Here is a 10,631-nt window from a genome sequence, read left to right on the forward strand (position 1 = left end):
GAAAAAAATGGATAACTAAAGCAATATTAGTATCGTGTACAAATAAAGAAAATCTATATAATATATGGGAAAAAATCTTACAAATATAACTCTAAAGCATGGATATAAAAACTATATGAAAAAATCTAGAATAAAACAATAAAAGATGCTAAATACAAATTCGAAAATAGTGAGATAAGAAGAAGTGGCGATAATCCAAGACAGCTATGGAGCACCATAAACAGTAAATCGGCAAAAGCAACATACAAACAAATGAAATCGCCTGATTATATAGTGTTGAATAACCAAAAAATAGTAAACAAGACAAATATAGCGAATGAAATCAATGATTATTTTAGTCAAACCGGAATAGACTTAAGTAACCAAATAAATAATGAGCGCGATGATCAAATAAGACGACCAGCAAGAAATAGCGAATCCATATTTATACAACCAACCAATATTAGTGAAATTCATACAATAAGAAACGAAATGAAGAAGCTTCAGAACAGCTTCAGATAGTTACATGAATGCTATCAAAATTATATCTCATGATATAAATAAGAGTATTTTGACATCTATTTACAATGAAAATGTAAAAAAAGTACATTTTTCATTGTTAGACTTATTGATGCCTTATAGATGTATCATAAAGAGAAACTTTTAGAAATACATGATTTCTTAAAAAAAAATAAAATAAGTTTACACAATACATTTAATAATGTACAACTTTTTGAAGATGCTGAAACAGTATTTTATAAAGGTATTTATTAATATTTATTTCATAAAACTAAATTATCAAAAAAAAACTGTCAATCCTATTTAAAATAATTATTTAGTTTAGCTATTTAATTTTGTGACGTAATAAAATCATTAATTTTGACAAATATGTATTATGTATAATAATTTAATATTAAATGTTGAAATGAATTTTATGTAATACTAATTGTACTCTTATGCCCCAGGGGCTGTATTCCATAGGGAGTTAGTGAGGGTGAGAATCAGACTGACTTGGTAAGAACGATAGCACTGTGAGAGTCGCCTATTGAATTTACACATACTGTTCTCATTGTCATCGTTCTCACCAAAGTAGTATCTCACTGTCACCAAGCCATTATACTCATTTTAAGGTTAATGCAACTAATTGTTGGCGTAAAAACACAGTTTTGCATTGCCTGAATGTTTTTTCTGAAAATATTACGACCGAAGAAACAGAATATTTGAAAAAAAATAATATAGACTATTCTGTAGTAGCTGGCAATAACAATAAAAGCAAGTTATGGTTAGGACCTGCCACTTTTGTAAACCAAGATTGTGCACCAAACACAGAATTTTACTGCTGCAAATCTAAAAGCGAAGTTTGTTTAAAAGCTATATGCAATATCAAGGAAAGTGAAGAAATCACAGTTTTTTATGGGAAAGACTATTTTCAAATTGGAGAATGTGAATGCAATACTTGCATAAGTAAAAGTACTTAATATGTTAAAAATTATGTAACAATAAAATAAATAGTAACAATTAAAAATTGGAAGAGCAAAATTACATAGGTAAATTGCCATGCCCATTATTAAATACTTTTACACTTAAAAAATGTCATGTTCTTGAAATAACAATTCTATAAGTTTACATACGCAAATAAAATATGCAAAGAATTACACTTACAATTAAACAGACATGGCAATTTACGTATGGTAAGTATATCTTGAGTTTTTTGGGATTATAAGCATAATATGTGGCATAGTGCGAACAACGGTAGGACCATGCACTTTGCTGCAGACCAGGTATGAAGGAGTGGGGTAAGATATTTCTTTTCTACACTTTTCTTCATACATTGCTTGAATTAAAGGTTATGTTTTTGAACAGCTGCTGCATTGTCGCTGTACAAACTCTTTTTGACTGTTCAAAGTCCCTATAATAACGGAGCCCAAGTAGTGCATTTTGTCACTTTTTGAGCACATATGCAAATATCCTTTCGCAGTCGCCCCGGTCATGCGTGCTGTTTAGGTACCCATCAAGGTCTTTAATAAAAAAGACGAAATATTGTGTGCACTATAGATTTTTGTATTAACATGTCAATATCGGTCATAGGTGCAGTATCGAGGGTAGCCGATAAATAATTACAGACAGTGTGCACCGTACTTCTGAGAAAATCATAAAAACATTTACGATATGGAGACGAGTAGCACATTTTGCAGTCTTTCAGTCTTTAATGATTGGGAATGGCTACTTCTGAATCTACTATTCAAATAGTGTGGAAATATTAGAGAAATGAAAGTAGTTTTAGAACTCTTAACTTTTTTAGAACTTTGCTGCTATTAAAATTTTTTATTTTAAGTAAGGAAGTAAAAACGGAAAAATAAAAAAAGAATTTTCAATTTGAGCGACGGCTCGCCTTTTTGTTAACCGTGGTTGAATATAGCACTTCTAAATCATTTATCCTATTGATTTAGGACTTAATAAAACGAAATAATAGATTTAGAATAATAAAATCTTAGTGATAAAGCTTCTTTCCAAAGGCTTAAGCATACCAGTCACTTGGTTCACAGTAAGTTTTGAAGCCTTGCAATAGAGTGCCGATAAAGCTTGTAAACGCTAAATCTATTCTGGTACAGGCAGAGTAATGAAAATATTAACAATCTTACGACAAGTAGTTCATCTTGCTGTTATAGCCTTCGAACTATTTATGATCGCAAGATTGATCCTTGTAAATCTATTATTCTAATATTATAGACATTTGAGAGATAAGACAATAGATTTAGAATTACTTATTCTAAAGCTTACGAAATGTTTTCTAAGCGTCAAGTATGCTATTAATTTCTAATCTCTTGGCTCAAAATTAAAAGAAGTTACGCGAGTAGTAAGTAAGCCGGTATGGGGAGACATAACAAATGACGTCATCACTGGCGCATCCTTATCTTATCAATGTAAACAAGTAATTACATGTAATATAGATAATTTTAATTAATTATTTATGTAAACAAACAATACCTTAACTAAATTATTTGTTTACATTGATAAGATAAGGATACAATAGTAATGATGTCATTTGTCTCCACACACCAAGTTAGTAAATAAAAAAAATCATTTCTTACAATGTATAATGGTTTTTATTATAAAAAATATTATTATTCGAATTATCATAAACAATATAAATCCAATCACGCATGTGTACACATACGTACACTTACGCGAGCACACACACACACACACACAATCGTATCGTCTGCTAATGCACAAGGGACACTAGCTTCTTACACTGCGCTCGCTCTCTCTCTCTCTCTCTTACTCACACGCACACACTCTTTCTTACGCACACGCTCTCTTTTTCTCCCTATCTCTTTCTCTCTCACGCACAAGCTTTCCTTCCCTCTCTCTCTCTCTCTCTCTCTCTCTCTCTCTCTCTCTCTCTCTCTCTCTTACGCACACGCTGTTTCTTACGCACACGCTGTTTCTTACGCACACGCTGTTTCTTACGCACACGCTCTCTCTCTTACGCACACACTCTCACAAATCACTCCTTACTCTTAATTACTAATCTAGGCACACACACACACACACACACACACACACATACACGGGTAAATATAATTAATGATAAAACTTACGCGTTCACTATACACTCACGCACATAAACACAAAATTTCACGATACGATGTCGATTGTCTCTTCTTCAGCACTCGCCTCTATCTTCATGATGACAAGCTTTCCCCTGTCAGCTATGTTGTTGGGAGATGCAGGCGAGTCGAACTGACAAAATTCTTCGCCTATATCAATCTCCGTATCGACTTCATCACCCTCCGCTTCCTCCTGCTGCAACTCCGCTTCCTCCTGCTGCATCTCCGCTTCCTCCTGCTGCTCCTCTCTTTTCACAAGATCTAGCATAGCAGCATCTTCATCGGCATGCACCACCTGTGTAAAGATACACATAATTAATCTATTGTGACAAACATAAGATATTCACCTTATTAACTAACTAACCTCCTGCTGCTGCATCACCTCCTCAGCAACCACCTCCGTCTCCTCCCTCTTCTCTGTTCCTACGCTGCAACACGACAGCTCTCTTCTGCTGCACGTCGTACAGCGTGGCGCCCTGCACTCCGTGCAGTACGTCCACCGTGTGCGTATGGTCATCCGCTTCATCACCCGCGCACACACTTCACATACATCCCCAAGCTTAGGGATGTAGTAATTGACGGGGCCGATGGAAGGTGAACTTTTCATGATATGCAGCGTGCGTTTGATTTCTTCACGCTCCTCCTACAGCACAGCATACGTGTCGCGGTGCTGCTGTATGAGCCGCGACGTACGCTCCATCCGTGATTTTAGGAGAGAGCTTTTCTCCTCCAACTGACGTAAAACAACACTTTTCACAGACATCCTAGTGGAACTACGATCAACTTGGAACTGACGATTGTAGTCGAAGCAGTCATCTGTAGGGCCTAGGAGGAGAAGGAAGGACGAAGGAGAAAAATTTAGACTTGTGCTGATTATTGTTCGATACCTCACGTGTGCTCGTACACCCGATATCCGAACGAGCTGGCTATACTTCTTGCTTTTTTTTTATTAAAACAATGTGTAATCAAATATCGGTTAATATTTTGTTTTAATTCATTCGACATCAAAGAGATTTTAATATTCATGTGTTGTATGCATCACTACCTTCGAATACATATAACGTTTATTATAAAAAGTAAGCTCTGTATTTTTAACATAAAATTGTTTTACATTTCAGCGTTAGAAAATTTGTTAGCCGACATAGCCTCTGATGAAGATGATGATAATATTACAGAATACACAGTAAGTGAATATGTTGAACCTACGTCATCGGATGAAGGTGAGGAGGAGGAGGAGGAGGAGGAGGAGGAGGAGGTGGAGGAGGAAGAAAGAGAGGCAAGTGAGACGGAAGAGGAGGATGCAGCGCAAGCGCTGAATGCTGTAGCCGATGTACAGTTTGTACCGGCTGAAATGGTGGGGGGTGAGCGCTGCCGATGCACACGGAGAGGAGTTGCGGGCGGAGGAGAGCGAAGCCGTAAGGAGAGAAGCAGCAGCAGCGGTGGTTGCGGCGCCTGCAGCGGTGCGTCTTCAGGTGAATGAGGCGATGGAGGAGGAGGAGGAGGAGGAAGATGAAGCAGTACAGAGAGCGCAGAATGAGCACGATGCTAGAGCGGAAGAGGCTGAAGATGTATCTGCCAATAGGGATTCTCAGCGCATGGTTAATGTTGACCACCTTCTTGCCACATGTATAGAGCCAACAGCTGCTGCTAATAATATTCTACAGCGCTATTCTACCATTGATGGAACGAGCAGCTGATGAAAGCGAGAATATTATTGAGTATGCGGAGCATCCATGTGTCAAAAGACGGCAACAAATCCTCGACTTTTTGGCCCGACCAGTAGAACCCGAAGAAATGCGGTACACAAGAAGAAGCGCTGAAGGATTGGTCACCGAGCATTTTTTTAACCAGGGAAATCCAAGAGATCGTCAAATTAATGAACGTGAGTATTATGCTGTATTTAAATATACATTTTCCTTGAAATAAATTCTTATTTTTAAATATTATTTAAGTTATTCGACGTGGTCTCGAAGGATTTGCAAAGTACCCCAGGGCTTTGAAACAAGATATCACGCGTATCATGTATGTTCGAAGAGCACAAGAAATACGTTGATTTTTCAATGCTTGTAAAGATAAAAATTCCATACTGTTAGACACTGAAAATTTACCTGAAGTGTTTAATCGCCTGGGACAGAGTTTTTTAGGACCACCAGAAGAATAATTTAAAAATAAGAAAGTGTAAAATAGGGTATTCAAATATTTTGTATTCAATAAATTTTTTCAGAACATAATCACTCTGACGATTCATCTTGCTCTTCTTCTACAACCATTTTTCCCTTATCTACATCATCTTCGAACACCAATACTTCTGTAGAATCGCAGGATTACGAGGCCGATGAAAGTGATTTTTCTATTCAAGTTGGTAGAGGACAAAGAAGAAGAATTGAAAATTCAAGCAGCAATAATGATGATTTGTCTGACTACGAACAAGAGGATAATCATCCCAGTGAGGAGAATGAGGAGGCGGAGGAGGAGATCAGCGAGGAGGATGAGGAGAGAAGCGAAACAGACGATAATATGAATTATCAAGGAGTCGATGAGGAAGGAGATGAGGATATCCAGCCTCCTGGTAATCGTTTTGATATTTTCCAACAAAATTCGCATTATATATCTAAGTATAAAATAGAAGGTAGACGTATTGTGCTAATAATAAGATCTCCACCGAAGGATGGATCTATAAATCCGATAGTTTGGTTGGAGTTAGTTATTCGCGATATTTATTCTTATATAATTTCATTGTGTAATGAAAACGACATGATTGGCGTCTCCGTTAGAAGTTTAAATTTTGCACGAGGCCCGGGTGGGTTATCTTTACGCTTAGTAAATAATTCTTTTAGAATGATTTATGGAATTTAATAAGCCGATTAGCTCAGAGTAATGAGGATTTTCAAATAGATGAGAGCTTTATTCTAACATTAACACTTGTTAATATACCTAATGGTGACCGAGATGGAAGTAGAAAGAGGATGAGTGTTGATAGCTTATCTCAGAGATCGGTTGTATCTATAAGAAATAACGATAATTTATGCTTGCCAAGAGCTTTAATTGTCGGGGAGGCTTTTATGATGTATAAAAAATTCTTTTCAAACGAAGCCATTGATACTTGGAATATTGTCAGAGATAGCAGACGTGGTATGCAAAAAGAGCGCGCAAATCTCCTTACTATTAATGCAAACGTCGTAATTCCTGCAAACGGGTGCGGTATACGAGATATAGAGACGTATCAGCGGTATTATGTTGCAAAAAATATCGCTATTGTAATATACGATAGTTTATCTTTTGGAAGTGGAGAACCGTCCTTTTACGATGGAAGACCTCTGTTAAATTCAAATTCTTTTGACGTTATAAATCTTTTGTACGACGCGCGAAGGCGTCATTTCGATACAATATTAAATTTAACCAGTGCTGCACGCAATCGTTTTTTCTGCGAACATTGTAATAAAAGCTATAGATACGTAGATGAGCATAGATGCACAGCCAAATGTGACAGGTGTTTTTGTGCACCAACGTGTAATTCTAATATAGATATTATAAAGTGTGTAGAATGTAACCGAGAATTTTACGGACAAATATGTTTCGACCGTCACAAAATAGATGGGTCATACAAAAAAAAAAAATAATAAAAAAATATGCGATGTAGTAAAAGTTTGTAATATGTGTTGCAAACGAATTAATATCTACAAGTCAAAGCACGAGTGTGGAATCAATTGGTGCAACTTATGTCGCGAAAAACATGATGTAAATCAGCTCTGTTATATTCAACCCATTGGACGTAATGTTAACGCACAGATTATTCGTAAATCCCTAAAGAAAAACTTATTTATTTTTTATGACTTTGAGACGCGTCAAGATTCTGCTTACCGTGAACATACAGAGATAAAAATACACATTCCAAATCTATGTGTTGTACAACAGGTTTGCGATGATTGCATGGATGATGAAAATATAAATATACTATGCCATACGTGTGGTGTAAGAGAGCATATATTTCGCGATGATCCAGTTAAACAATTAATAGGTTTGGCAGTACGCGAGAAAACTACCTTCGATCAAATAATTTGTATTGCTCATAACTCTCGTGGGTTTGATGCGCAATTTATTTTGAGAGAAATCGTTGAAAATACCTCAATAGTACCGAACGTAATATTGAATGGACAAAATATAATTATGCTTCAATGCGGGCGAACAAAATTGATTGATAGCTTAAACTATTTTCACATGAAATTAAGTGCTTTACCACAAACCTTTTCTCTACCGCCAGCTAGCAAAAAAGGATATTTTCCTCATCTATTCAATACTTTAGATAATCAAAATTATGTTGGGGCTTTACCCGAAGCATCGTTCTATGCGACTAATGCCATGTCGACGTCTGAGAGGGAAAAGTTTATTGTATGGTATGAGGAGAACCGAAATACTTACGAGTTTGATTTTCAAGGTGAAATACTCGATTATTGCCGTATGGATGTAGAAATTTTAAGACTTGCATGCATGGCTTTTCGGAAAATTTTCATTAAGTGCGGGAATACTTGTCCGTTTACAGAGGCAACGACCATAGCTTCTGCATGCTCCATTGTGTATAGAAAAAATTTCTTACGCGAAAAAATTATCGGTATCATTCCAGCAGGTGGATATCGACGCGCTGATAATCATTCGCAAAAGTCAATACAGTGGCTGTTACAGTGTGAACGTGAGATTGGTCGGGAAATCATACACGCGGGTAGAGCACGTGAATTTATGCTCCTAGAAGGGTTTCGTGTAGATGGCTATTTACCTCCGGAAAATAATAATGCAAATAAAGGTATTGTCTTTGAATATCAAGGCTGTTACACACACGGTTGCCCTATTTGCTTTAATAAACGACGAGATAAAATAATGTCATACGGCAGAACTATGGATGAGTCGTACGAGAATACTTTTCGGAAAATTCAAAAAATAAAAGCCCTGGGTTACGAAGTTCGAGAGATATGGGAATGTACTTTTGATCGGATAAAAGCAGAGAATCGCGAAATCTACGAATATGTAACACAGCATCCTCTTGTGAGTCGTATAACGTTGAATCCGCGCGATGCTTTTTTTGGAGGTAGAACAGAGAATATAGTTACTGAGTACACGATCGGAAATAACGAAAAAATTCAATATACAGATATATGCTCTCTTCTTTTTGCTCTTTGCCGCTCATGCTGCGAAGAAATGCAGCAGTGTGACTGCAATCACGAAGACCCAAAAATGCGTGAAAATAATATCGAAAAAAATTCAGGGTTACGAGCTGTTGCTAAGCTCTGCTTAAATTCATTTTGGGGTAAGTTTGGACAACGGAGTAATTTGAAACAAACTGAAGTTGTAAAATCACGTGAATCTCTTTTAAAACTTCTTACTTGTCCGGGAAGAGATGTTAATGATATACTAGCAATTAATGATGAGATACAGTACGTGAATTGGCAATACAAGGATGAGGCTGTCACTCCTGCCCCGCATACGAGTGTCGTGATTGCGGCTTACACCACTGCTCAAGCACGTTTAGAACTATATAATTACTTGAGAAGGTTGGGTGATCGTGATCTTTATTATGACACAGATTCTTGTATATTTGTTTCGCATGACGATGCTTCGGATGAGTATAAACCTTTTGTTGGCTCTAAACTAGGTGATATGACAGATGAACTTTGTGGTTATGGTGAGAATACGTATATAAGTAATTTTGTTTCGGGAGGACCAAAGTTTTACGCTTACATAGCTGTAACACCCAATAAAGATGATAAAATTGAATGTTGTAAAGTAAAAGGTATCTCATTAAACTTCTCAAACGGTGTAAAAATTAATTTTGATAGCATTAAGAATTTGATTAACGATGCCTTAGCAAACGAAGATCACGAATCTGAAAAAATGAATGATGAATGTAGTAAAATACGCTTAAAATTCAAAGCTATCAGAAGAACTAAAATGCATGAAGTTGTAACGCGTGAAGAATCGAAAACATGTTGTGTTGTATTGAAAAAACAACGATACCTTACGTCACGTAAGTCTCTACCTTTTGGATATAAGAATAATTAACTTTTTGGATGTATTTATTGTAAATAAAAATAAACACAAATTTTTATATAATTTCCTTATTTTTCCATTTAAAAGATCCCTAACACATTTTTATATCCTCAGTATAGCTTCTGTCATCGAAGAGAACGCTTCTTATGGAAATTTAGCTCATTTTAACGCATAATTCAGCTTACTCGCGGTGTTATTTAGCTTGTTGGACACGAATATCGGCTTAAACAGCGGTAATAACAGCTTGTGATTCAGCACACGTAAAATTAGCTTATTTTTACGTGTGCCGCACCGCGCCGCCGCCGACCTCCCGCGTGCCATAAGCTTATTTTAAGGAAAATCTCTCGTGTGTGTGTGTGTATGTGTGTGTGTGTGTGTACTCGGCGAAATGGATATGCGATTCAAACATCCGTGTACGTGTATCGTTAGCGGACCCACGGGATGGGGTAAAACAGTTTTTGTCAAAAGGTTTCTTCGACATCTTCCACTCATGTGCAGTGTAACTTTTGATCGGATATTACTCTATTATGCCGAGTGGCAGTCTACGTATGAGACAGACTTTGTTCCAGGAGGCATAAGTAGGGAGAGTAGAAAAAAAATTGTTGAATTTCACGAGGGATTACCTCAGCCTTCAGATTATTCTCAAGACAATAAAAAGAAAAAATTATTAATTACACCGGCACACAAAATAAAAAAAGTTGTCTGCGCGAGAAATCAGACCTATCTATCTTTATGTTTTTCGGGTCGCTAAATTTGAATATAAGGTCAGTTAGGCCCCATCTTGTCAGGGTCAAGGTCAGTTGGAGGTCAAATTAAGAAGAAAAGGTTTAAAAAAATTAAAATGCCATATATTTATGTTTTTTGGTCGCTGAATCCTAATCCGGAATCAGTTTGGCCCCATCACGTCAGGGTCAAGGTCAGTTCAAGGTCAAACTGAGAAGAAACAGTTTAAACCGATTAAAATGTCATATCAAAAGTTTCCAAAAATGGAAAAAGATA

At 36.6% G+C, this 10,631-nt stretch overlaps 2 protein-coding genes across 3 annotated transcripts; one reads left to right on the forward strand and one right to left on the reverse strand.

The window, feature by feature from the left end:
- Positions 1 to 2,932: 2,932 nt before the first annotated feature.
- Positions 2,933 to 4,847, reverse strand: LOC116416556. The gene is made up of 2 exons (XM_031925434.1): positions 3,958 to 4,847; positions 2,933 to 3,888 (listed from the first exon to the last, which is right to left on the reverse strand). Exons 1-2 carry the CDS (start codon positions 4,198 to 4,200, stop codon positions 3,622 to 3,624), a joined length of 510 nt encoding a protein of 169 aa, XP_031781294.1. The 5' UTR covers positions 4,201 to 4,847; the 3' UTR covers positions 2,933 to 3,621.
- On the forward strand, positions 4,848 to 10,268 carry LOC116416555. Of its 2 annotated transcripts, none has more exons than XM_031925432.2 (2): positions 4,848 to 5,475; positions 5,818 to 10,268. In XM_031925432.2, the coding sequence occupies exon 2, from the start codon at positions 7,188 to 7,190 to the stop codon at positions 9,642 to 9,644; it is 2,457 nt and encodes an 818-aa protein (XP_031781292.1). In that variant the 5' UTR covers positions 4,848 to 5,475; positions 5,818 to 7,187; the 3' UTR covers positions 9,645 to 10,268. The 2 variants fall into 2 exon arrangements, with proteins under 2 accessions (XP_031781292.1, XP_031781293.1); XM_031925433.1 differs by having other exon boundaries at positions 5,250 to 5,475; positions 5,818 to 7,208.
- The last annotated feature ends 363 nt before the right edge of the window (positions 10,269 to 10,631 follow it).

This window comes from Nasonia vitripennis (genome assembly GCF_009193385.2).
Source record: "Nasonia vitripennis strain AsymCx chromosome 2 unlocalized genomic scaffold, Nvit_psr_1.1 chr2_random0010, whole genome shotgun sequence".
NCBI classification, from domain to species: Eukaryota; Metazoa; Arthropoda; class Insecta; order Hymenoptera; family Pteromalidae; genus Nasonia; species Nasonia vitripennis.

Coding starts and splice junctions, on each gene's coding strand:
- LOC116416555 (XM_031925432.2), top strand. CDS start 7,188: ATGGGTCATACAAAAAAAAAAAATAATAAAAAAATATGCGATGTAGTA.
- LOC116416556 (XM_031925434.1), bottom strand. CDS start 4,200: ATGAAAAGTTCACCTTCCATCGGCCCCGTCAATTACTACATCCCTAAG. Junction 3,889..3,957: donor AGGTGATGCAGCAGCAGGAG/GTTAGTTAGTTA, acceptor ATCTTTACACAG/GTGGTGCATGCCGATGAAGA.